The sequence below is a fragment of the Ranitomeya imitator genome, chromosome 1 (assembly GCF_032444005.1).
Source record: "Ranitomeya imitator isolate aRanImi1 chromosome 1, aRanImi1.pri, whole genome shotgun sequence".
Lineage (NCBI taxonomy): Eukaryota > Metazoa > Chordata > Amphibia > Anura > Dendrobatidae > Ranitomeya > Ranitomeya imitator.
The window spans coordinates 834269154-834296710 of record NC_091282.1 but is presented as its reverse complement, the minus strand read 5'-3'; the positions used below and the strand labels follow the sequence as shown (position 1 = coordinate 834296710).

General features: G+C 44.8%; 1 protein-coding gene across 2 annotated transcripts in view; it reads right to left on the bottom strand.

The window, feature by feature from the left end:
• Window positions 1-26937, bottom strand: part of CACTIN (cactin, spliceosome C complex subunit) — a 67615-nt gene extending 40678 nt beyond the window's left edge. The window contains exons 1-3 of one of the 2 annotated variants that reach the window (XM_069740622.1): window positions 26782-26937; window positions 576-984; window positions 399-494 (exon numbers count right to left, since the gene is read on the bottom strand). In XM_069740622.1, the coding sequence (XP_069596723.1) occupies window positions 399-494; window positions 576-984; window positions 26782-26852 (576 nt within the window). In that variant the 5' untranslated portion in view covers window positions 26853-26937. The remainder of the gene's footprint in view (window positions 1-398; window positions 495-575; window positions 985-26781) is intronic. The other variant, XM_069740623.1, reaches the window with a different exon arrangement.
• Between the last annotated feature and the right edge of the window lie 620 nt (window positions 26938-27557).

The following is a 27557-nucleotide window of genomic DNA, read 5'->3' as shown; positions in this document are numbered from 1 at the left end:
GGACCTTACGGCCATCTTGGGGCGGGGGACTCTATGGAGACCATCAGGCAACGCGATCGCATTGCGTTGTCCTGATGGAAGCACGATGGGAACCCTCTCCCTGTGCAATGCCCCTCTTGTGTCACTGATCATGGGCGTTGCTGAGGGTTGTGAGCTGACACCCGCACGCGATTGCCGCGGCGCTGAGCGTGGGGCCGCGCTGTAGTAGTACTGCTGTTTGCGGGAATGCATCTGCCGCAGAGCAGTACGGCGCATGTCAGGAAGGGGTTAAAAGTACAATGTCTCTTGGAGGAAGGAAGAGCAAAAAAAGAAGCGCAAAGAAAAAAAAAAATTGCCCAGTACTTAGAGGGTTAAAGAAAACTAATATAAATATGTTTTAATATACATGTTAACCTAACCTTTTGCAGCTCTAAGCGGTTATCTTCCTGGATTAGTTTGTTCCGATCTTTCAAATCTTTTTCATTGAGGTGCCCAATTCCTTTCTTCTCCAGCGCCTATAAAAACACAAGAGCTTCGATGAGATAAGATTATATACTGTTATACAACACATACATTTAATTATGGAGTTATCTAACCTTGCTCCAGATAAAAGTGCCCAGCAGGTTATTATCTCCAAATGGGTTGTCTGTATTGGTGTACCCCATGTACTCCTCACCCCAGCCCATCTTCTCTCGCTTCTTGCGTTCTTTCGCTTCCTTCTTGGCTAGCCGCCTGGCTCGCTTTTCCTCTGGAGCCTCCATTGCTTTCATCATCTCTCTTTTTGCCTTCTTCTCCTTTAGTTTCAACTGTTCTTGCAGGCCCAGACCAGAGTCGGATAAACCACTAGGGCTCTGTGATCTAGCAGGAGATGAAGACGAGACAGAAGACATGCTGCACCTTGACCTTGATTTTCGCGCCCTGCTGTTCTCATCCTCTGATGAAGATTTTTGTTTCTTATCTTTCTCTTTGCTTCTTTTTCTAACTTTCCTTTCACCAGAAATAGACCTTAAATACATTCAGAAAGGAATTATTAGAAAAAGCATTAATACTCTCAGAAAAGCATTATTAAATACATTATGCTTCTAAAGGGTATCAGCAGCACTTCACCCCCAAACTAATGGGCATGAGAGTCTTTCAAAAACAAGTGCAGCAATATTGTTACATGGCCAGTCCGCTCGTACCTGAGAAATCAGCGTGTCTATTGATATGTAAAAGGATATGGTAGATCTGAAGCCTCTCTCACTCCAGCTCTACTCCTCATCCAGAGCTGCCTCCTCCTCGACTGACGGCTCGTTTGCCTGAAATCACATCATAGACGCTGTCAGTCAAGCAGGAGGAGAAGGCAGTGTTTGGGTCAGGGAATAGAACTGGAGTGACAGAGGCTTCATATCTACCATAGCCATTTACATATGAATACAAACACTGATTTCTCAGCAATTGTGAAATGGACTGGCCATGTAAAGGTATTGCTGGAGTTGTCTTTGAAAGCGCTATATGTACATATAAATAGTTTGGAGTGCAAAGTCATGCTGACAAATTGCCTTTAAGGGATTGATTACACAACAAAACGGTGGACAGAACACGGTTCCACAAGGCTGCTGCGATTCTTCCACCATTTCCCAGTGTACAATCACTTTATCTTGCAGGAAAAAAGCCATTTTACCTGTAAAACCATAGCGATATTATCATGGGGTTTTGCAAGTGAAAAAGCCGTCTCCTTGCAAGATTAAAGGGAAGGTGCCATCAAAAAAATGTTTTTCCAGCGATTGAAAAAAATGTAAAGAATTAATGTTTAAATTTTCTTAAAAAATATTATTTGTTTATAATTTAGTAACATATGAAAAATAATTTGAAAAGTTTTGGCATTTCCACTTTTAAACACTAGGGGGAGCAGCTAATGAAACTTGACAAAAACCTAGTGTACAACTAGCTCACATTACTGCACTGCAGTAATTATGGGCGGAGTCTGCTGACGGGTGTGATGTCTCCTCTCCTCCCCTTCTGGGTGTTTGCTAAGGGATTAGAGAGGATGAGATTCAGGAACCCAGTGAGCAGCCATTTTGTTGGTGACTGCAGAGTAAGGCCATGTGCACACGTTCAGTATTTTTCGCTATAAAAACGCGAGAAAAAAAACGCGAATAAAACGCTTACATATGCCTCCTATTATTTACAGTGTATTCCGCGTCGAGCTATGAGACTGTTGTATGCCTATCTATCTTAAAATGTGAGTTTTTGTAAAATTGAGGGATTGGCCTCTCTTTACAGAGTGCGGGTCTTATTATTTTGAAGCCAGAGAAACAAGTGTGTTTGCTTCATGACCCCACTGTTTATTGTGTGAACCAGGACAACACCTCGGGGAGTATCTTTTTCTTTTTTTTCTTCTTTTTTGTATTACGTTATATTAGGATATATGACACATTTGATGATGAATATGGGCAATGTGCAATATATGTGTGCATTCTATCTGTGGCAGCCTGCTATAAGTTATGTCATATAATATGTGATATCTATAAGGCAAGACACATGACACATTTATGCTAACAATGGCAGTGCAATATGGGACTATCTAGTACATCAGTGAATGAATCTCTTGGTGCTATATCTGTCTGTGTAATTTAAGCAGGATATACCACGCCTTTGCTCAAACAATGGCGGCCTAAGGCTGGCGTCACACTCAGCGTATAAAAATACAGTCCGTATATCACGGCCGTAATACGCTGAAAAGTCCCCAAAATAGTGGTCCGTATCTCCTCCGTAGGCAGGGTGTTTCAGCGTATTTTACGCATGGCATCCGTACTGCATGTTTTTCTCGCAGGCTTGCAAAACCAACATACGGATTTACAATGGATCCATGGGCTCAAAAAATAATAAAAACCATATATACTGTATAATATATATAATCAGAAGACACATATATGTATATATATTAATATTTAATACAGCGCTAGATAGCTTTAAAGCCAGTAATTCAATTGCCGGCTTTTGCTTTCGCCTTCCTAAACCCGACATGATATGAGACATGGTTTACTTACAGTAAACCATCTCATATCCCCATTTATTTTGCATATTCCACACTACTAATGTTGGTAGTATGTGCAAAATTTGGGCTCTGTAGCTATTAAAGGGTTAAATGGCGGAAAAAATTGGCGTGGGCTCCCGCGCAATTTTCTCCGCCAGAGTAGTAAAGCCAGTGACTGAGGGCAGATATTAATAGCCTGGAGAGGTTGCTTGGTTATTGGCCCCCCATGGCTAAAAACATCTGCCACCAGCCATCCCTGAAAAGGCACATCTGGAAGATGCACCTATTCTGGCACTTGGCCACTCTCTTCCCATTCCCGTGTAGCGGTGGGATATGGGGTAATGAAGGGTTAATGTCACCTTGCTATTGTAAGGTGGCATTAAGCCAGATTAATAATGGAGAGGCGTCAATTATGACACCTATCCATTATTAATCTAATTGAATGAAAGGGTTAAAAATCACACACATTATTAAAAAGTATTTTAATGAAATAAACACAAAGGTTGTTTTAATATTTTATTGTTCTCTCAATCCACCTGAAGACCCTCGCTCTGTAACAAAGAAAAAATAATAAACCAACAATATACATACCTTCCGATGATCTGTAACGTCCCACGATGTAAATCCATCTGAAGGGGTTAAAATATTTTACAGCCAGGAGCTCTGCTATAATGCAGCTGTGCTCCTGGCTGTAAAACCCCGGGGAATGAAGGTAATGTAGGTCAATGACCTATATTTACCTTCATTCGCGGTGATGCGCCCTCTGCTGGTTGTCCTCATATGAACTCGAGCCTGGGAGCTTTCCAGGAAAGTTCCCACGCTCGAGGGACATCCAGCAGAGGGCGCATCACCGCGAATGAAGGTAAATATAGGTCATTGAGGCCTAAATTTTGGGTGTCATCCTAACACTCAAATAATCTAATTCTCTGGGTTATTATATCCTCTAAGTGTTTTTTTTTTTTGTTTTGTTCCTGGTTCACTTGGTTATCACATCTTTCAGTACCCTACCATCACTAGGGTCTGAATTTTTTCTGCCAGGGCCAGTTATATTGGAACAGCCGTCGAGGAGTGGGGGCGCCATTGCGCAGGTCTAGGGTGCCAACCCCCCGCTGGTAGGTGATTTTGAGGGACAGTATTCATCTAGATATCAACACCCTCCTCATTTCACTACATTTTTCTATTCCCCTTCTTAATAGAGTCTAATAGATTAGAAGGGACAGTCGACGTTGAGCGGGGGCGCCACTGCGCAGGATTAGGGTGCCAACCTCCGCTGGCAGGTAGGGTACTGAAAAGTGTTAGGCTATTAGGGACAGGCACCTCCCTAGGTGCGTTTTCTATTTTCAAGTGTTTTTTTTTCTGGTGATGAATTTGTATGCACTTTGTTGTTTTTAATTATTGTTAATAAAGATATTTTTAGTATTAGGGGTTTTTTCTATAGTTCTCAAATAATACCATCATATAGATCGCAAATAACGACGCCATAGTGTTCTCACATAATACCGGCATATAGATCACACATAATACTGCCATATAGATCACTCATAATACCGCCATATAGAGCACACAATACCGCCATACAGAGCACACAATACTGTCCTATAGTTCTCACATAATACCATCATATAGATCGCTAACAACAACGCCACAGTGTTATCACATAATACCGACATATAGATCTCACATAATACCGCCATATAGAGCAGGAGTGTCAAACTGCATTCCTCGAGGGCTGCAACCAGGTCATGTTTTCAGGATTTCCTTGTACTGCACAGGTGATAATTTAATCACCTTCACACATAATGATTGCAGCACCTTGTGCAATGCTAAGGAAATCTTGAAAACACGCATGGTTTGCGGCCCTCGAGGAATGCAGTTTGACACCCCTGATATAGAGCACACATAATACCACCATATAGATCTCGCATAATACCGCCATATAGAGCACACATAATACTGTCCTATAGTTCTCACATAATACCATCGTATAGATCGCAAATAACGGCGCCATAGCGTTCTCACATAATACCGACATATATATCTCACATAATACCGCCATATAGATCACACATAACGGGGGGGAGGAGTGCATAGGAGAGGATTAGATACACAGCTCAGCAGTCAGTATCACACAGGATAGCATTAGATACACAGCTCAGTCAGTATCATACAGGATAGGATTAGATACACGGCTCAGCAGTCAGTATCACACAGGATAAGATTAGATACATGGCTCAGCAGTCAGTATCACACGATAGGATTAGATACACAGCTCAGTCAGTATCACACAGGATAGGATTAGATACATGGCTCAGCAGTCAGTATCACACAGGAGAGGATTAGATACACGGCTCAGCAGACAGTATCACACAGGATAGGATTAGATACACGGCTCAGCAGTCAGTATCACACAGGAGAGGATTAGATACACGGCTCAGCAGTCAGTATCACACAGGAGAGGATTAGATACACAGCTCAGCAGTCAGTATCACACAGGAGAGGATTAGATACACGCTCAGTCAGTATCACACAGGATAGGATTAGACACATGGCTCAGCAGTCAGTATCACACAGGAGAGGATTAGATACACGGCTCAGCAGACAGTATCACACAGGATAGGATTAGATACACGGCTCAGCAGTCAGTATCACACAGGAGAGGATTAGATACAAGGCTCAGCAGTCAGTATCACACAGGAGAGGATTAGATACACAGCTCAGCAGTCAGTATCACACAGGAGAGGATTAGATACACGCTCAGTCAGTATCACACAGGAGAGGATTAGATACACGGCTCAGCAGTCAGTATCACACAGGATAGGATTAGATGCATGGCTCAGCAGACAGTATCACAGGAGAGGATTAGATACACGTCTCAGCAAAGTATCACACAGGAGAGGATTAGATGAATGGCTCAGCAGACTATCACACAGGAGAGGAGTAGATACACAGCTCAGCAAAGTATCACACAGGAGAGGATTAGATACACAGCTCAGTTAGTATCACACGGGATAGGATTAGATGCATGGGTCAGCAGAAAGTATCACACAGGAGAGGATTAGACACACGGCTCAGCAAAGTATCACACAGGAGAGGATTAGATACACAGCTCAGTTAGTATCACACAGGATAGGATTAGATGCATGGGTCAGCAGAAAGTATCACACAGGAGAGGATTAGATACACGGCTCAGCAGACAGTATCACACAGGAGAGTATTAGATACATGGCTCAGCACAGTAAGGGTACCGTCACAAAGTGGCACTTTTGTCGCTACGACGGTACGATTCGTGACGTTCCAGCGATATCCATACGATATCGCTGTGTCTGACACGCAGCAGCGATCAGGGATCCTGCTGAGAATCGTACGTCGTAGCAGATCGTTTGGAACATTCTTTCGTCGCTGGATCTCCCGCTGTCATCGCTGGATCGGTGTGTGTGACACCGATCTAGCGATGCGTTCGCTTGTAACCAGGGTAAACATCGGGTTACTAAGCGCAGGACCGCGCTTAGTAACCCGATGTTTACCCTGGTTATACTTACATTCCGGTGTCCGTCAGGTCCCTTGCCGTCTGCTTCCCGCACTCACTGACTGCCGGCCGTAAAGTGAAAGCACAGCACAGCGGTGACGTCACCGCTGTGCTGTGCTTTCACTTTATGGCCGGCAGTCAGTGAGGGCGGGAAGCAGATGGCAAGGGACAGACACCGGAATGTAAGTATGTAGTGTTTGTTTTTTTTACGCTGGTAACCAGGGTAAACATCGGGTTACTAAGCGCGGTCCTGCGCTTAGTAACCCGATGTTTACCCTGGTTACCCGGGGACTTCGGCATAGTTGGTCCCTGGAGAGCTGTCTGTGTGACAGCTCTCCAGCGACCACACTACGACTTACCAACGATCACGGCCGGTCGTATCGCTGGTCGTGATCGTTGGTAAATCGTATAGTGTGACGGTACCCTTACACACATGGGAGGAGATAACTGCTCAGAGTCAGCACCACAAAGGATAGGATTAGATTGCCTCTCCCCCTCCCCACTGATACTTACTTCAAGGCTCCCTGCTGAGTCCTTTCTCCCTCCTATAACCGCAGGGCTCCTGCAATTATCCTGGGAAAATGGAGCTCACAGATGCACTGTGAGCTCCAGGAAGATGGCGCTGATCTCCTGCCTCTGCAGTGATGTGGACGGCTCAGGGGCCGTGGCCAGACCAGAGCAGAGAGCAGCGCAATGTAAACTATACGGTCGGACGCCGACTGCAGATCTCTATGTCCAGGGCTGCCATATTTGCAGAGTGTAAGTGTCGCACAGTTACACTTACACTCCCGCAAAGCAAAATGGCGGCGCCCAGTGGCTGGAAAAAAAAAATTAATAATAAAAAAAATGTTAAAGTTAAAAAATGTAAATTTGTATTAAAAATTATTGGTTATATAAACAATCATTTTTAATACAAACAATAAAATGCGGCACCTTCCCTTTAAGTGATTTTAATGTTTCCCTGCACAAAGACGGCAGCGGCATAGGGCTATGGTTAACCCCTTCATGACCCAGCCTATTTTGACCTTAAAGACCTTGCCGTTTTTTGCAATTCTGACCAGTGTCCCTTTATGAGGTAATAACTCAGGAACGCTTCAACGGATCCTAGCGGTTCTGAGATTGTTTTTTCGTGACATATTGGGCTTCATGTTAGTGGTAAATTTAGGTCAATAAATTATGCGTTTATTTGTGATAAAAACGGAAATTTGGCGAAAATTTTGAAAATTTCCCAATTTTCACATTTTGAATTTTTATTCTGTTAAACCAGAGAGATATGTGACACAAAATAGTTAATAAATAACATTTCCCACATGTTTACTTTACATCAGCACAATTTTGGAAACAAAATTTTTTTTTTTGTTAGGAAGTTATAAGGGTTAAAATTTGACCAGCGATTTCTCATTTTTACAACGAAATTTACAAAACCATTTTTTTTAGGGACCACCTCACATTTGAAGTCAGTTTGAGGGGTCTATATGGCTGAAAATACCCAAAAGTGACACCATTCTAAAAACTGCACCCCTCAAGGTACTCAAAACCACATTCAAGAAGTTTATTAACCCTTCAGGTGCTTCACAGCAGCAGAAGCAACATGGAAGGAAAAAATGAACATTTAACTTTTTAGTCACAAAAATTATCTTTTAGCAACAATTTTTTTATTTTCCCAATGGTAAAAGGAGAAACTGAACCACGAAAGTTGTTGTCCAATTTGTCCTGAGTACGCTGATACCTCATATGTGGGGGTAAACCACTGTTTGGGCACACGGCAGGGCTTGGAAGGGAAGGAGCGCCATTTGACTTTTTGAATCAAAAATTGGCTCCACTCTTTAGCGTACACCATGTCACGTTTAGAGAGCCCCCGTGTGCCTAAAAATTGGAGCTCCCCCACAAGTGACCCCATTTTGGAAACAAGACGCCCCAAGGAACTTATCTAGATGCATAGTGAGCACTTTGAACCCCCAGGTGCTTCACAAATTGATCCGTAAAAATGAAAAAGTACTTTTTTTTCACAAACAAATTCTTTTAGCCTCAATTTTTTCATTTTCACATGGGCAACAGGATAAAATGGATCCTAAAATGTGTTGGGCAATTTCTCCTGAGTACACCAATACCTCACATGTGGGGGTAAACCACTGTTTGGGCACATGGTAAGGCTCGGAAGGGAAGGAGCGCCATTTGACTTTTTGAATGAAAAATTATTTCCATCGTTAGCGGACACCATGTCGCGTTTGGATAGCTCCTGTGTGCCTAAACATTGGCGCTCCCCCACAAGTGACCCCATTTTGGAAACTAGACCCCCCAAGGAACTTATTTAGATGCCTAGTGAGCACTTTAAACCCTCAGGTGCTTCACAAATTGATCTGTAAAAATGAAAAAGTACTTTTTTTTTCACAAAAAAATTCTTTTCGCCTCAATTTTTTCATTTTCACATGGGCAGTAGGATAAAATGGATCATAAAATTTGTTGGGCAATTTCTCCCGAGTACGCCGATACCTCATATGTGGGGGTAAACCACTGTTTGGGCACTCGGCAGGGCTCGGAAGGGAAGGCGCGCCATTTGACTTTTTGAATGGAAAATTAGGTCCAATTGTTAGCGGACACCATGTCGCGTTTGGAGAGCCCCTGTGTGCCTAAACATTGGAGCTCCCCCACAAGTGACCCCATTTTGGAAACTAGACCCCCCAAGGAACTTATTTAAATGCATATTGAGCACTTTAAACCCCCAGGTGCTTCACAGAAGTTTATAATGCAGAGCCATGAAAATAAAAAATAATTTTTCTTTCCTCAAAAATGATTTTTTTAGCCTGGAATTTCCTATTTTCCCAAGGATAATAGGAGAAATTGGACCCCAAATATTGTTGTCCAGTTTGTCCTGAGTAGGCTGATACCCCATATGTGGGGGTAAACCACTGTTTGGGCGCACGGCAGAGCTCGGAAGGGATGGCACGCCATTTGGCTTTTTAAATGGAAAATTAGCTCCAATCATTAGCGGACACCATGTCACGTTTGGAGAGCCCCTGTGTGCCTAAACATTGGAGATCCCCCAGAAATGACCCCATTTTGGAAACTAGACCCCCAAAGGAACTAATCTAGATGTGTGGTGAGGACTTTGAACCCCCAAGTGCTTCACAGAAGTTTATAACGCAGAGCCATGAAAATAAAAAAAAATTATTTTCTCAAAAATGATCTTTTAGCCTGCAATTTTTTATTTTCCCAAGGGTAACAGGAGAAACTTTACCCCAAAAGTTGTTGTCCAGTTTCTCCTGAGTACGCTGATACCCCATATGTGGGGGTAAATCAGTGTTTGGGCACATGCTGGGGCTCGGAAGTGAAGTAGTGACGTTTTGAAATGCAGACTTTGATGGAATGCTCTGTGGGCGTCACGTTGCGTTTGCAGAGCCCCTGATGTGGCTTAACAGTAGAAACCCCCCACAAGTGACCCCATTTTGGAAACTAGACCCCGAAAGGAACTTATCTAGATGTGTGGTGAGCACTTTGAACCCCCAAGTGCTTCATAGAAGTTTATAATGCAGAGCCGTGAAAATAATAAATACGTTTTCTTTCCTCAAAAATAATTATTTAGCCCAGAATTTTTTAATTTTCCCAAGGGTTACAGGAGAAATTGGACCCCAAAAGTTGTTGTCCAGTTTCTCCTGAGTACGCTGATACCCCATGTGTGGGGGTAAACCACTGTTTGGGCACACGTCGGGGCTCAGAAGGGAAGTAGTGACTTTTGAAATGCAGACTTTGATGGAATGGTCTGCGGGCGTCACATTGCGTTTGCAGAGCCCCTGGTGTGCCTAAACAGTAGAAACCCCCCACAAGTGACCCCATTTTAGAAACTAGACCCCCCCAAGGAACTTATCTAGATATGTGGTGAGCACTTTGAACCCCCAAGTGCTTCACAGACGTTTACAACGCAGAGCCGTGAAAATAAAAAATCATTTTTTTTTCCTCAAAAATTTTGTTTTAGCAAGCATTTTTTTAGATTCACAAGGGTAACAGGAGAAATTGGACCCCAGTAATTGTTGCGCACTTTATCCTGAGTATGCTGGTACCCCTTATGTGGGGGTAAACCACTGTTTGGGCACACGTCAGGGCTCGGAAGTGAGGGAGCACCATTTGACTTTTTGAATACGAGATTGGCTGGAATCAATGGTGGCGCCATGTTGCGTTTGGAGACCCCTGATATGCCTAAACAGTGGTAAACCCTCAATTCTACCTGCAACACTAACCCCCCCACACCCCTAACTCTAATCCCAACTGTAGCCATAACCCTAATCACAACCCTAATTCCAACCCTAACCCTATGGCTATGTGCCCACGTTGCGGATTCGTGTGAGATATTTCCGCACCATTTTTGAAAAATCCGCGGGTAAAAGGCACTGCGTTTTACCTGAGGATTTTCCGCGGATTTCCAGTGTTTTTTGTGCGGATTTCACCTGCGGATTCCTATTGAGGAACAGGTGTAAAACGCTGCGGAATCCGCACAAAGAATTGACATGCTGCGGAAAATACAACGCAGCGTTTCCTCGCGGTATTTTCCGCACCATGGGCACAGCGGATTTGGTTTTTCATATGTTTACATGGTACTGTAAACCTGATGGAACACTGCTGCGGATCCGCAACGGCCAATCCGCAGCCAAATCCGCACCGTGTGCACATGGCCTAATTCTAAAGGTATGTGCACATGCTGCGGAAAAGCAGCAGTTTCCCATGAGTTTACAGTTCAATGTAAACCTACGGGAAACAAAAATCGCTGCACACATGCTGCGGAAAAACTGCACGGAAATGCAGCGGTTTACATTCCGCAGCATGTCACTTCTTTGTGCGGATTCCGCAGCGGTTTTACAACTGCTCCAATAGAAAATCGCAATTGTAAAACCGCAGTGAAATGTGCAGAAAAAAACGCGGTAAATCCGCCATAAATCCGCAGCGGTTTAGCACTGCGGATTTATCAAATCCGCAGCGGAAAAATCCGCAGAGGACCAGAATACGTGTGCACATACCGAAACCCTAACCCTAGCCCTAGCCCTAACCCTAACCCAACCCCTAACCCTAACCCTAACCCTAACCCTACCCCTAACCCTACCCCTAACCCTACCCCTATTCTAACATTAGTGGAAAAAAAAATTTCTTTATTTTTTTATTGTCCCTACCTGTGGGGGTGACAAAGGGGGGGGGGGGGGGGTCATTTATCATTTTTTTTATTTTGATCACAGATATAATCTATCTCAGTGATCAAAATGCACTTTGGAACGAATCTGCCGGCCGGCAGATTCGGCGGGCGTACTGCGCATGCGCCCGCCATTTTGGAAGATGGCGGCGCCCAGGGAGAAGACGAACGGGACCCCGGCAGGATCAGTAAGTATGATGGGGTGGGGTGGGGACCACGGGGGGGGGGGGGGGGAATCGGAGGACGGGGGGGGGGAATCAGAGCGCGGCAGGCGTGGAACGGAGCACGGGGGGCTGGAACGGAGCACGGGGGGGTGGAACGGAGCACGGGGGGGTGGAACGGAGCACGGGGGGGTGGATCGGAGTGCAGGGGGGGTGATTGGAGCACGGGGGGAGCGGACAAGAGCACGGGGGGGAGCGGACAAGAGCACGGGGGGGAGCGGAGCACTGGACGGAGGGGAGCCGGAGCAGTGTACTGGCCAGATCGGGGGGCTGGGGGGGCGATCGGTGGGGTGGGGTGGGGGCACACTAGTATTTCCAGCCATGGCCGATGATATTGCAGCATCGGCCATGGCTGGATTGTAATATTTCACCCGTTATAATGGGTGAAATATTACAAATCGCTCTGATTGGCTGTTGAAAGTGAAACTGCCAATCAGAGCGATCGTAGCCACGAGGGGGTGAAGCCATCCCCCCTGGGCTAAACTACCACTCCCCCTGTCCCTGCAGATCGGGTGAAATGGGAGTTAACCCTTTCACCCGGCCTGCAGGGACGCGATCTTTCCATGACGCCACATAGGCGTCATGGGTCGGATTGGCACCGACTTTCATGACGCCTACGTGGCGTCATGGGTCGGGAAGGGGTTAAAAGTCGCAGCATGACAGCTGCGTGTGACTGCAGTATGAGAGTTGCAATTACTTAATAGTTATGATAAGACGATTACGCTCTATGTCTAACTGTCACATTGCTCAGTGGCCTGATTTCTGGGGTAGTTTGTCCCCCACGATTCTCTTAGCAGCGCTGGGGTCCTGGGTTCAAATCCCACCAAGGACAACATCTGCAAAGAGTTTGTATGTTCTCTCCGTGTTTGTGGGGATTTCCTCTGGGTAGTCTGGTTTCCTCCCACACTCCAAAGACATACTGATAGGGAATCTAGATTGTGAGCCCCAATGGGGACAGTGATGATAATGTCTGTAAAGTGCGGTGGAATTAATGGTGCTATATAAGTGAGTAAAATAAATGAAAAATAAAAAAGTGTATGTATCTTTTTTTATTTTGATATTTAGTTTTTCAAATATTTTTTTCTGATGCTCTAGACAGACTGTATATTTATACTTGATATCGATCCTAAATATTACCACTAAGTCCCTGTTTGGCGTAACTAACACCAAAGCCAGTTTTTACCTACTGACCAGGCCAGCGTGTCCTGGATTCATGGCTGAGCGGTTACATCATGCCCCTGCTCAGCCATGTAATCTAGCAGATGTAATGTAGCAGAGCTGGACTTCTTCATGGGACAAATGGATTGTAGTCCGAGAGGAAAAGAATTTTTTTTTTATTATTTACATTTTTACAGTAATCTACTATATAACTAGATTGTGGCCCGATTCTAACGCATCGGGTATTCTAGAATATGCATGTCCCCGTAGTATATGGACAATTCGCGGCAGACTGTGCCCGTCGCTGATTGGTCGAGGCAACCTTTATGACATCATCGTCGCCATGGCAACCATTATGACATCTACGTCGATACTGTGCCCGTCACTGAATCAGAAACGTGAGATGTCTACGTCCTTTATGACATCATCGTCGCTGTGCCCGTTGCTGATTGGTCGAAGCCTGGCGGCCTCGACCAATCAGAGACGCGGGATATCTACGTCCTTTATGACATCATCGTCAAGTGTCAGGAGGACTGATCAATATAGAAGTGTCAGGAGGACTGATCAATATAGAAGTGTCAGGAGGACTGATCAATATCCCCTCTGTGACCTTAGACGTACTATCCCGTCGAGGTGCCCTGGGCTTATCTGACCCTGGACGGGATAGTACGTCATAGCCGATCGGCCGCGCTCACGGGGGGAGCGCGGCCGATCGCGGCCGGGTGTCAGCTGCTTATCGCAGCTGACATCCGGCACTATGTGCCAGGAGCGGTCACGGACCGCCCCCGGCACATTAACCCCTGGCACACCGCGATCAAAGATGATCGCGATGTGCCGGCGGTGCAGGGAAGCACCGCGCAGGGAGGGGGCTCCCTGCGGGCTTCCCTGAGACCCCCGGAGCAACGCGATGTGATCGCGTTGCTGCGAGGGTCTCACCTCCCTCCCTGCTCCCTCCAGCCCCGGATCCAAGATGGCCGCGGATCCGGGTCCTGCAGGGAGGGAGGTGGCTTCACAGAGCCTGCTCAGAGCAGGCACTGTGAAGCCTGCAGCACTGTAAGTCAGATCAGTGATCTGACAGAGTGCTGTGCAAACTGTCAGATCACTGATCTGTGATGTCCCCCCCTGGGACAAAGTAAAAAAGTTAAAAAAAATTTTTTCCAAATGTGTAAAAAAAATTAAAAAAAATATTCCAAAATAATGAAGAAAAAAAAAAAATATTATTCCCATAAATACATTTCTTCATCTAAATAAAAAAAAAAACCCAATAAAAGTACACATTTAGTATCGCCGCGTCCGTAACGACCCGACCTATAAAACTGTCCCACTAGTTAACCCCTTCAGTAAACACCGTAAGAAAAAAAAAAAAAAACGAGGCAAAAAACAACGCTTTATTATCATACCGCCGAACAAAAAGTGGAATAACACGCGATCAAAAGGACAGATATAAATAACCATGGTACCGCTGAAAGCGTCATATTGTCCCGCAAAAAAAGAGCCGCCATACAGCATCATCAGCAAAAAAATAAAAAAGTTATAGTCCTGAGAATAAAGCGATGCAAAAATAATTATTTTTTCTGTAAAATAGTTTTTATCGTATAAAAGCGCCAAACCATAAAAAAATGATATAAATGAGGTGTCGCTGTAATTGTACTGACCCGAAGAATAAAACTGATTTATCAATTTTACCAAACGCGGAACGGTATAAACGCCTCCCCCAATAGAAATTCATGAATAGCTGGCTTTTGGTCATTCTTCCTCACAAAAATCGGAATAAAAAGCGATCAAAAAACGTCACGTGCCCAAAAATGTTTTCAATAAAAACGTCAACTCGTCCCGCAAAAAACAAGACCTCACATGACTCTGTGGACCAAAATATGGAAAAATTATAGCTCTCAAAATGTGGTATTGCAAAAAATATTTTTTGCAATAAAAAGGGTCTTTCAGTGTGTGACGGCTGCCAATCATAAAAATCCGCTAAAAAACTCGCTATAAAAGTAAATCAAACCCCCCTTCATCACCCCCTTAGTTAGGGAAAAATAAAAAAAAATGTATTTATTTCCATTTTCCCATTAGGGCTAGGGTTAGGGCTAGGGCTAGGGTTAGGGCTAGGGTTAGGGCTAGGGTTAGGGCTAGGGTTAGGGCTAGGGTTAGGGCTACAGTTAGGGTTGGGGCTAAAGTTAGGGTTAGGGTTTAGATTACATTTACAGTTGGGAATAGGGTTGGGATTAGGGTTAGGGGTGTGTCAGGGTTAGAGGTGTGGTTAGGGTTACCGTTGGAATTAGGGTTAGGGGTGTGTTTAGATTAGGGTTTCAGTTATAATTGGGGGGTTTCCACTGTTTCGGCACATCAGGGGCTCTCCAAACACGACATGGCGTCCGATCTCAATTCCAGCCAATTCTGCGTTGAAAAAGTAAAACAGTGCTCCTTCCCTTCCGAGCTCTCCTGTGTGCCCAAACAGGGGTTTACCCCAACATATGGGGTATCAGCGTACTCAGGACAAATTGGACAACAACTTTTGTGGACCAATTTCTCCTGTTACCCTTGGGAAAATACAAAACTGGGGGCTAAAAAATAATTTTTGTGGGAAAACAAAGTTTTTTTATTTTCACGGCTCTGCGTTATAAACTGTAGTGAAACACTTGGGGGTTCAAAGTTCTCACAACACATCTAGATAAGTTCATTGAGGGGTCTAGTTTCCAATATGGGGTCACTTGTGGGGGGTTTCTACTGTTTAGGTACATTAGGGGCTCTGCAAACGCAATGTGACGCCTGCAGACCAATCCATCTAAGTCTGCATTCCAAATGATGCTCCTTCCCTTCCGAGCCCTCCCATGCGCCCAAACGGTGGTTCCCCCCCACATATCGGGTATCAGCATACTCAGGACAAATTGGACAACAACATTTAGGGTCCAATTTCTCCTGCTAACCTTGGAAAAATACAAAACTGGGGGCTAAAATATAATTTTTGTGGAAAAAAAAATATTTTTTATTTGCATGGCTCTGCGTTATAAACTGTAGTGAAATACTTGGGGGTTCAAAGGTCTCACAACACATCAAGATGAGTTCCTTAGGGGGTCTACTTTCCAAAATGGTGTCACTTGTGGGGGGTTTCTACTGTTTAGGTACATTAGGGGCTCTGCAAACGCAATGTGACGCCTGCAGACCATTCCATCTAAGTCTGCATTCCAAATGGCGCTCCTTCCCTTCCGAGCCCTCCCATGCGCCCAAACGGTGGTTCCCCCCCACATATGGGGTATCAGCGTACTCAGGACAAATTGGACAACAACTTTTGGGGTCCAATTTCTCCTGTTACCCTAGGGAAAATACAAAACTGGGGGCTAAAAAATAATTTTTGTGGGAAAAAAATTTTGTTTTATTTTTATGGCTCTGCATTATAAACTTCTGTGAAGCCCTTGGTGGGTCAAAGTGCTCACCACACATCTAGATAAGTTCCTTAGGGGGTCTACTTTCCAAAATGGTGTCACTTGTGGGGGGTTTCAATGTTTAGGCACATCAGTGGCTCTCCAAACGCAACATGGCGTCCCATCTCAATTTCTGTCAATTTTGCATTGAAAAGTCAAACTGCGCTCCTTCCCTTCCGAGCTCTCCGATGCGCCCAAACAGTGGTTTACTGCCACATATGGGGTATCAGCGTACTCAGGACAAATTGGACAACAACTTTTTGGGTCCAATTTCTCCTGTTACCCTTGGTAAAATAAAACAAATTGGAGCTGAAGTAAATTTTTTGTGTAAAAAAGTTAAATGTTCATTTTTATTTAAACATTCCAAAAATTCCTATTAAACACCTGAAGGGTTAATAAACTTCTTGAATGTGGTTTTGAGCACCTTGAGGGGTGCAGTTTTTAGAATGGTGTCACACTTGGGCATTTTCTATCATATAGACCCCTCAAAATGACTTCAAATGAGACGTGGTCCCTAAAAAAAAATGGTGTTGTAAAAATGAGAAATTGCTGGTCAACTTTTAACCCTTATAACTCCCTAACAAAAAAAAAAATTGGTTCCAAAATTATGCTGATGTAAAGGAGACATGTGGGAAATGTTACTTATTAAGTATTTTGTGTGACATATCTCTGTGATTTAATTGCATAAAAATTCAAAGTTTGAAAATTGCGAAATTTTCAAAATTTTCGCCAAATTTCCGTTTTTTTCACAAATAAACGCAGGTACTATCAAAGAAATGTTACCACTATCATGAAGTACAATATGTCACGAGAAAACAATGTCAGAATCACCAGGATCCGTTGAAGCGTTTCGGAGTTATAACCTCATAAAGGGACAGTGGTCAGAATTGTAAAAATTGGCCTGGTCATTGACGTGCAAACCACCCTTGGGGGTAAAGGGGATATAGAAGTGTCAGGAGGACTGATCAATATAGAAGTGTCAGGAGGACTGATCAATACAGAAGTGTCAGGAGGAATGATCAATATAGAAGTGTCAGGAGGATTTATCAATATAGAGGTGTCAGGAGGACTGATCAATATAGAATGTCAGGAGGACTGATCAATACAGAGGTATCAGGAGGACTGATCAATATAGAAGTGTCAGGAGGACTGATCAATATAGAAGTGTCAGGAGGACTGATCAATATAGAAGTGTCAGAGGTGTCAGGAGGACTGATCAATACAGAAGTGTCAGGAGGACTGATCAATATAGAAGTGTCAGGAGGACTGATCAATACAGAAGTGTCAGGAGGAATGATCAATATAGAAGTGTCAGGAGGATTTATCAATATAGAAGTGTCAGGGGAACTGATCAATATAGAAGTGTCAGGAGGACTGATCAATATAGAAGTGTCAGGAGGACTGATCAATATAGAAGTGTCAGGAGGACTGATCAATATAGAAGTGTCAGAGGTGTCAGGAGGACTGATCAATACAGAAGTGTCAGAGGTGTCAGGAGGACTGATCAATACAGAAGTGTCAGGAGGACTGATCAATATAGAATGTCAGGAGGACTGATCAATATAGAATGTCAGGAGGACTGATCAATATAGAAGTGTCAGGAGGACTGATCAATATAGAAGTGTCAGAGGTGTCAGGAGGACTGATCAATACAGAAGTGTCAGGAGGACTGATCAATATAGAAGTGTCAGGAGGACTGATCAATACAGAAGCGTCAGGAGGAATGATCAATATAGAAGCGTCAGGAGGACTGATCAATATAGAAGTGTCAGGGGAACTGATCAATATAGAGGTGTCAGGAGGACTGATCAATATAGAAGTGTCAGGAGGACTGATCAATATAGAAGTGTCAGGAGGACTGATCAATATAGAAGTGTCAGGAGGACTGATCAATATAGAAGTGTCAGGAGGATTTATCAATATAGAGGTGTCAGGAGGATTTATCAATATAGAGGTGTCAGGAGGACTGATCAATATAGAAGTGTCAGGAGGACTGATCAATATAGAAGTGACAGGAGGACTGATCAATACAGAAGTGACAGGAGGAATGATCAATATAGAAGTGTCAGGAGGATTTATCAATATAGAGGTGTCAGGAGGACTGATCAATATAGAATGTCAGGAGGACTGATCAATATAGAAGTGTCAGGAGGACTGATCAATATAGAAGTGTCAGAGGTGTCAGGAGGACTGATCAATACAGAAGTGTCAGAGGTGTCAGGAGGACTGATCAATACAGAAGTGTCAGGAGGACTGATCAATATAGAATGTCAGGAGGACTGATCAATATAGAATGTCAGGAGGACTGATCAATATAGAAGTGTCAGAGGTGTCAGGAGGACTGATCAATACAGAAGTGTCAGGAGGACTGATCAATATAGAATGTCAGGAGGACTGATCAATATAGAAGTGTCAGAGGTGTCAGGAGGACTGATCAATACAGAAGTGTCAGGAGGACTGATCAATATAGAAGTGTCAGGAGGACTGATCAATATAGAAGTGTCAGGAGGACTGATCAATATAGAAGTGTCAGGAGGAATGATCAATATAGAAGCGTCAGGAGGACTGATCAATATAGAGGTATCAGGAGGACTGATCAATACAGAAGTGTCAGGAGGACTGATCAATACAGAAGTGTCAGGAGGACTGATCAATACAGAAGTGTCAGGAGGAATGATCAATATAGAAGCGTCAGGAGGAATGATCAATATAGAAGCGTCAGGAGGACTGATCAATATAGAGGTATCAGGAGGACTGATCAATATAGAAGTGTCAGGAGGACTGATCAATATAGAGGTGTCAGGAGGACTGATCAATATAGAAGTGTCAGGAGAACTGATCAATATAGAAGTGTCAGGAGGACTGATCAATATAAAAGTGTCAGGAGGACTGATCAATATAGAAGTGTCAGGAGGACTGATCAATATAGAAGTGTCAGGAGGAATGATCAATATAGAAGTGTCAGGAGGAATGATCAATATAGAAGTGTCAGGAGGACTGATCAATATAGAGGTATCAGGAGGACTGATCAATATAGAAGTGTCAGGAGGACTGATCAATATAGAAGCGTCAGGAGGACTGATCAATATAGAGGTGTCAGGAGGACTGATCAATATAGAAGTGTCAGGAGAACTGATCAATATAGAAGTGTCAGGAGGACTGATCAATATTGAAGTGTCAGGAGGACTGATCAATATAGAAGTGTCAGGAGGCCTGGCGGCCTCGACCAATCAGAGACCGGCACAGCATCGACGTAGAAATCCCGCGTCTCTGATTGGTCGGCCTCGACCAATCAGCAACGGGCACAGCGACGATGATGTCATAATGGTTGCCATGGCGACGATGATGTCATAAAGGTTGCCTCGACCAATCAGCGACGGGCACAGTCTGTCGCGAATTCTGGAATCATCATTGTCCATATACTACGGGGACATGCATATTCTAGAATACCCGATGCGTTAGAATCGGGCCACAATCTAGTCTACTATATAATTGTCTAAGGGGTACTTCAAGGGAACCTGTCGCCCCGAAAATCGCGGGTGAGGTGAGCCCACCGGCATCAGGGGCTTATCTACAGCATTCTGTAATGCTGTAGATAAGCCCCCGATGTTACCTGCAAGAGGAGAAAAAGACGTTAGATTATATTCACCCAGGGGTGGTCCCGCTGCTGGTCAGGTCGGATGGGCGTCTCCGGTCCGCTGCGGCGCCTCCCATCTTCATTACAAGACGTCCTCTTCTGATCTTCAGCCACGGCTCCAGCGCAGGCGTACTTTGCTCTGCCCTGTTGAGGGCAGACAAAGTACTGCAGTACGCAGGCGCCGGGCCTCTCTGACCTTTCCGGCGCCTGCGCACTGCAGTACTTTGTCTGCAATGAGGGAGCATCATCAGGGGAGTTAAGTAGTCCGAAGAAGATACCAGTGGGTCCCCTCCGTAGTCCCAGAAGGACAATCCAGAAAGGTCCAAACACACTCGTGTACGTATCAGTCCGTATTGCCTGGGTCCCGCAGTGGCTGGGACATCCCAGGGAGCTTCAGGAATTCTAGCTGTGTCTGAAGTTAGAGTAAGTCCATTTATTTGGAACCACCACCCTCATGGACTATGAGGGACTGTTTTCATATGTCCGTCTGAATTGGTAAGACCGATCCAATTTTTACTTTGAGCACTGGTTCACCTGAGCACTTTTTGTTTTTGTTGTTATATGTGTCTTATTAGGATCCGAGCTTTTAAGTAACATTTATTAGAGGTTATGTTTTAATCTAGTGGATATCCTCCATAGCTAATTCCTGTGTATTTTTCACCATATGACTGTGGGGTTAGTAATGGGGTCATCTTATAGACGCCTCTAAAGGCCTAGTAAAGGCTAAGCAAACAGTGGTTACTAAAGAGCCAGGGAAACTTTTGGGATATTGTCCCCTTTCCCAGATTAGTTAGATCAATCCCAGCCGTGGGCTTTCCCTCTGCTGGTTATCAAGATTACACTCAACCATTACACCCCTGCCATGCGTCTTAGGCTACGTTCACATTAGCGTTTTGCGTGTTTGCGTCGGGCGACGCAGCGGCGACGCATGCGTCATGCGCCCCTATATTTAACATGGTGGACGCATGGACATGCGTTGTGCTGCGTTGTGCGACGCATACGTTTTTTTTGCCGCAAGCGTCGGATGCAGAAAACGCAACAAGTTGCATTTTTCTTGCGCCCAAATTTCGGCAAAAAAGACGCATGTGTCGCAAAACGCAGCGTTTTTGCGTGCGTTTTGGTGCGTTTTTATTTGCGTTGTGCGTTGCGTCGCCGACGCACAACGCAAATGTGAACGTAGCCTAAGGGAAGACGCTAAACCCACAACGCAAGGCGTTAAGTTTGGGCCCCCCAAGTACACATGGAAACTACTGTAACCGCAGCCAGATGTAGGGTCGGATGGCAGGAAGGAAAGACGACGCAGAACACACCACAAGAGCCGGGCTCACGTCTGGAGCTGGAAAACTTTACGGTTTGGCCCCTGCGGAGCGTGGATTCACTTGGGGTCCACATCACTACAAAGGACGCGGAGGGGAAGTGGCCATCCCCAGATCTGGGACCCGCACACAAGGCCTGAGGGGGACACAATGGAGGCTCACACAGCACATTTACCTCGACAGTCAGTCACCTCCAGGACGGGCTCATGGAGCAGGCGAGGAAGAATGCAGCCCCCACAAGAGGCAGGATAGACGGATTCCACAGAAAAACAAAAGGGTTCTCTCACAGTCTCAAGTATAAATGCTTAGGGTAGCTTAGACTCAACTCACAGAAAAACCCCAAAAAACAATTTTCAAAATAACCTTAAAATGTAACCTTTATTTAATATATTAAAAACATATGTGTGCACTTGACAAAAACCATCACCAATCAAATTTCAAGCGTACTATAGGAAAGGCCGGAGCAGTGCCAAGCCCTACGCTCTCTAGGTGCCCCCTACCTGCCTGCGGAGGTTGGCACCCCATTAACCTACGCCGTGGCGCCCCCGCTCCTCGCCGGCTGTCCCTGCTATCCCTATAAAGCCCTAATAGGACAGGGAAAGAAATATATCACATATACAATGTGTAAATGTAGATAACTTGAAAGGACATTGGCATGTCAGTATAAATATCTAGCTAGATCTAGGGTTCTCAACTGACTTGGTGATCTGTGTCCTTTCATATATCGTTTCTAGCCAGAATAAACAAACACAACGGCAGATAGGAACTAAAACATAGGACTAAACACATATGTCATTCTGGTCTGTTTCCACATTTAATAGGATTGTCATACAAATAGGGAAGTGTATCTGTTGTAATGTCACACATATCCCATGCCACCTTCTGATATTTCAGTACCACGCTGCAACATTAGACTTACAATGAATGCCCAAACAGCCATAATTTACCCCATTCGTTAGTGACATTATTTTTGCAATTCCAGTACAGACCAAAAACTCAAAACCTCATCATGTATTAATGCAGAAATTATATCCCTTTAACCCCTTACCGGCATCGGACGTACTATACCGTCCGATGCCGGCTCCCCTGCTTTGATGCAGGGCTCCGCGGTGAGCCCGCATCAAAGCCGGGACACGTCAGCTGTTTTGAACAGCTGACATGTGCCCGTAATAGGCGTGGGCAGAATCGCGATCTGCCCGCACCTATTAACTAGTTAAATGCCGCTGTCAAACGCAGACAGCGGCATTTAACTACCGCTTCCGGCCGGGCGGCCGGAAATGACGTATATTGTATATTGTAACCATAGAGGTCCTTGAGACCTCTATAGTTACTGATGACCGGTGGCTGTGAGCGCCACCCTGTGGTCGGCGCTCACAGCACACCTCCATTTCTGCTACATAGCAGCGATCAGCAGATCGCTGCTATGTAGCAGAGGCGATCGAGTTGTGCCTGCTTCTAGCCTCCCATGGAGGCTATTGAAGCATGGCAAAAGTTTAAAAAAAAAGTTTAAAAAAATGTGAAAAAAATAAAAAAAACATAAAAGTTTAAATCACCCCCCTTTCGCCCCAATCAAAATAAATCAATAAAAAAAAATCAAATCTACGCATATTTGGTATCGCTGCGCTCAGAATCGCCCGATCTATCAATTTAAAAAAAGTATTAACCTGATCGCTAAACAGCGTAGCTGGAAAAAAATTCGAAACGCCAGAATTATGTTTTTTTCGTCGCCGCGACATTGCATTAAAATGCAATAACGGGCGATCAAAAGAACGTATCTGCACCGAAATGCTATCATTAAAAACGTCATCTCGGTACGCAAAAAATAAGCCCTCAACCGACCCCAGATCATGAAAAATGGAGACGCTACGAGTATCGGAAAATGGCGCAATTTTTTATTTTTTTTTAGCAAAGTTTGGAATTTTTTTTTCACCACTTAGATAAAAAATAACCTAGTGATGTTAGGTGTCTATGAACTCGTAATGACCTGGAGAATCATAATGGCAGGTCAGTTTTAGCATTTAGTGAACCTAGCAAAAAAGCCAAACAAAAAACCAATGTGGGATTGCACTTTTTTTGCAATTTCACCGCACTTGGAATTTTTTCCCGTTTTCTAGTACACGACATGCTAAAACCAATGATGTCGTTCAAAAGTACAACTCGTCCCGCAAAAAATAAGCCCTCACATGGCCAAATTGACGGAAAAATAAAAAAGTTATGGCTCTGGGAAGGAGGGGAGTGAAAAACGAACACGGAAAAACGAAAAATCCCCCGGTCATGAAGGGGTTAAACTCAACGCGTTTCTCCCCTTCTAATTTAAAGAGGTTCATCAGGAGTACATTCAAATAATAAAGGGTTACTTAGCTCATGTACAAATTCAGCATGTCAACAATGTAGATAGCTGCACCACCGGGCCGATCCCCTATCCTTGTAGCGCTTACAGACAAGTGCTAAATCTTGTGCATTATATGGGCTCTAAATCATCACTGCGCTCATATCACCTGGACCCCTAGAACGCCATATTCACTTCCGGCGCTTCCAGATCCATGTCCCAGTGGCGTCACATGTTAAGGACGCCCTGGCGTCATCTTGATCTGCCGCCACCCACCGGGCCGGCAATACTGCGCAAGCGCCGATTTGTTCTCAACCGCGCATGCGCCCACCGGGTCGGCAGTACTGCGCAGGTGCCGATTCTTTATCGACTGTGCTTGCGCCCAGTGGCGTAAGTGCATCAATGTGCATGCGCCCAGTGGCGTAAGTGCATCAGATGTTAAAGACGCACTAACGTCCACATGTCATACATAGTAACATAGTTAGTAAGGCCGAAAAAAGACATTTGTCCATCCAGTTCAGCCTATATTCCATCATAATAAATCCCCAGATCTACGTCCTTCTACAGAACCTAATAATTGTATGATACAATATTGTTCTGCTCCAGGAAGACATCCAGGCCTCTCTTGAACCCCTCGACTGAGTTCGCCATCACCACCTCCTCAGGCAAGCAATTCCAGATTCTCACTGCCCTAACAGTAAAGAATCCTCTTCTATGTTGGTGGAAAAACCTTCTCTCCTCCAGACGCAAAGAATGCCCCCTTGTGCCCGTCACCTTCCTTGGTATAAACAGATCCTCAGCGAGATATTTGTATTGTCCCCTTATATACTTATACATGGTTATTAGATCGCCCCTCAGTCGTCTTTTTTCTAGACTAAATAATCCTAATTTCGCTAATCTATCTGGGTATTGTAGTTCTCCCATCCCCTTTATTAATTTTGTTGCCCTCCTTTGTACTCTCTCTAGTTCCATTATATCCTTCCTGAGCACCGGTGCCCAAAACTGGACACAGTACTCCATGTGCGGTCTAACTAGGGATTTGTACAGAGGCAGTATAATGCTCTCATCATGTGTATCCAGACCTCTTTTAATGCACCCCATGATCCTGTTTGCCTTGGCAGCTGCTGCCTGGCACTGGCTGCTCCAGGTAAGTTTATCATTAACTAGGATCCCCAAGTCCTTCTCCCTGTCAGATTTACCCAGTGGTTTCCCATTCAGTGTGTAATGGTGATATCGATTCCTTCTTCCCATGTGTATAACCTTACATTTATCATTGTTAAACCTCATCTGCCACCTTTCAGCCCAAGTTTCCAACTTATCCAGATCCATCTGTAGCAGAATACTATCTTCTCTTGTATTAACTGCTTTACATAGTTTTGTATCTTCTGCAAATATCGATATTTTACTGTGTAAACCTTCTACCAGATCATTAATGAATATGTTGAAGAGAACAGGTCCCAATACTGACCCCTGCGGTACCCCACTGGTCACAGCGACCCAGTTAGAGACTATACCATTTATAACCACCCTCTGCTTTCTATCACTAAGCCAGTTACTAACCCATTTACACACATTTTCCCCCAGACCAAGCATTCTCATTTTGTGTACCAACCTCTTGTGCGGCACGGTATCAAACGCTTTGGAAAAATCGAGATATACCACGTCCAATGACTCACCGTGGTCCAGTCTATAGCTTACCTCTTCATAAAAACTGATTAGATTGGTTTGACAGGAGCGATTTCTCATAAACCCATGCTGATATGGAGTTAAACAGTTATTCTCATTGAGATAATCCAGAATAACATCCCTCAGAAACCCTTCAAATATTTTACCAACAATAGAGGTTAGACTTACTGGCCTATAATTTCCAGGTTCACTTTTAGAGCCCTTTTTGAATATTGGCACCACATTTGCTATGCGCCAATCCTGCGGAACAGACCCTGTCGCTATAGAGTCCCTAAAAATAAGAAATAATGGTTTATCTATTACATTACTTAGTTCTCTTAGTACTTGTGGGTGTATGCCATCCGGACCCGGAGATTTATCTATTTTAATCTAATTTAGCCGGTTTCGCACCTCTTCTTGGGTTAGATTGGTGACCCTTAACATGTCACATGTTAAGGACGCCCTGGCGTCATCTTAATATGCCGCCACCCACCGGGCCGGCAATATTGTGCAGGCGCCGATTTGTTCTCAACCGCGCATGCGCCCACCGGGTCGGCAGTACTGCGTAGGTGCCGATTCCCTATCGACTGTGCTTGCACCCAGTGACGTTAGTGCATCGATGTGCCTCAGATGTTAAAGACGCACCAACGTCCACATAGTGTGCTGCCACTCACTAGGGACACTGCGCAGGCGCCGATTCTCTCTTAACCGCGTGTGCAATGATATAGAGGCATTGGTATTAACCCGTATTCTGACGTCCTGACTCTTTGCGCACTGTGCATAGGCGCCAAAACCACTTATTACACGTATGTGCCCTAGTCTTGAATACAGGTTACATTTTAAGGTTATTTTGAAAATTGCTTTTTGGGGTTTTTCTGTGAGTTGAGAAAAACAAAAGGGGCAGCGATGGAGTTGCGAAGACTTCGGGGGTCCCGCAAGTGCCTGCCCCTTCCAGACTGGATTTGCAGGGGGCGGGGGATACAGATGTCTGGAGACGGCAACTGTAACTACTTCTAGTGCTACAATGTAACGAGAGAGTAAGAAAGAGGGGGAGGGGAGAGGCAGTCCACACCTCCCCCCGTGGAACGCTCCCCTCCCCCACGCCACTCCGTCTGCTCCCAACCTCCCGCTCGGGCCACATATAATCCCTGTGTATTGTGCACACCGCTATTGTGGGGACAGCCAGGCCACGCGTGCTTCTGACCCCACTCCCGTGTTCCGCCTTCACAACAACCCCTATCGGAAACACAAGGCCCCCTTTATTTAGCACTCCCTCCTCGGACCCCGTTTCCTATTATGCACAAGGTGACACCCCAAAACAAGCGGTACTCACACTTCGCCGTCCGTGCACTGCCCCCAGCCCGAGGCGACAGAGGGCGGGAGAGATGGACTATTTCTCCTCATGTTAAGGGATACGAAGAATAGCACGACGAACTTGTATATGTTTTACCGTCACCGTGAGAGTGCTCCGCCGCCCCCTTCACAATCAACCAATAGGAAGCGGAGAAAGGGATGATTGACATCCGACAGGTCAAATCGTGGGGGGAGGATTACTTCTCCCTACGTGCCTCTGTCCTGCGCATGCTCAAAGCCTAAGGCCGCAGTTTAGTGGCTGACGTTCGCTGTCTGTACTCGTACGCGGTCATTGTGCTTCTAGTGTGCGCTGGGGGCCGGTGGCTCCTTACTCGGGGCCCTTATCACGTAGTAAATGCTAAGTCACGGCAGTGAGGGGTTTTCCTGGGCGCCTGCGTGTTAGGCCGGCTTCACACTCAGCGTATGAAAATACGGTCCGTATATTACGGCCGTAATACGCTGAAATGTCCCGAAAATAGTGGTCCGTAGCTCCTCCGTAGGCAGGGTGTGTCAGCGTTTTTTGCGCATGGCATCCTCCGTATGTAATCCGTATGGCATCCGTACTGCGTGGTTTTCTCGCAGGCTAGCAAAACCAACATACCGCTATAGAAATGATCCATGTGTCCCAAAAAGAAAAAAAATATATATATATATATATGTTGTATATATATATATATATATATATATATGTCATTAGACACATATATGTATATATATTAATATTTATTCCAGCGCTATACAGCTTGAAAGCCGGTA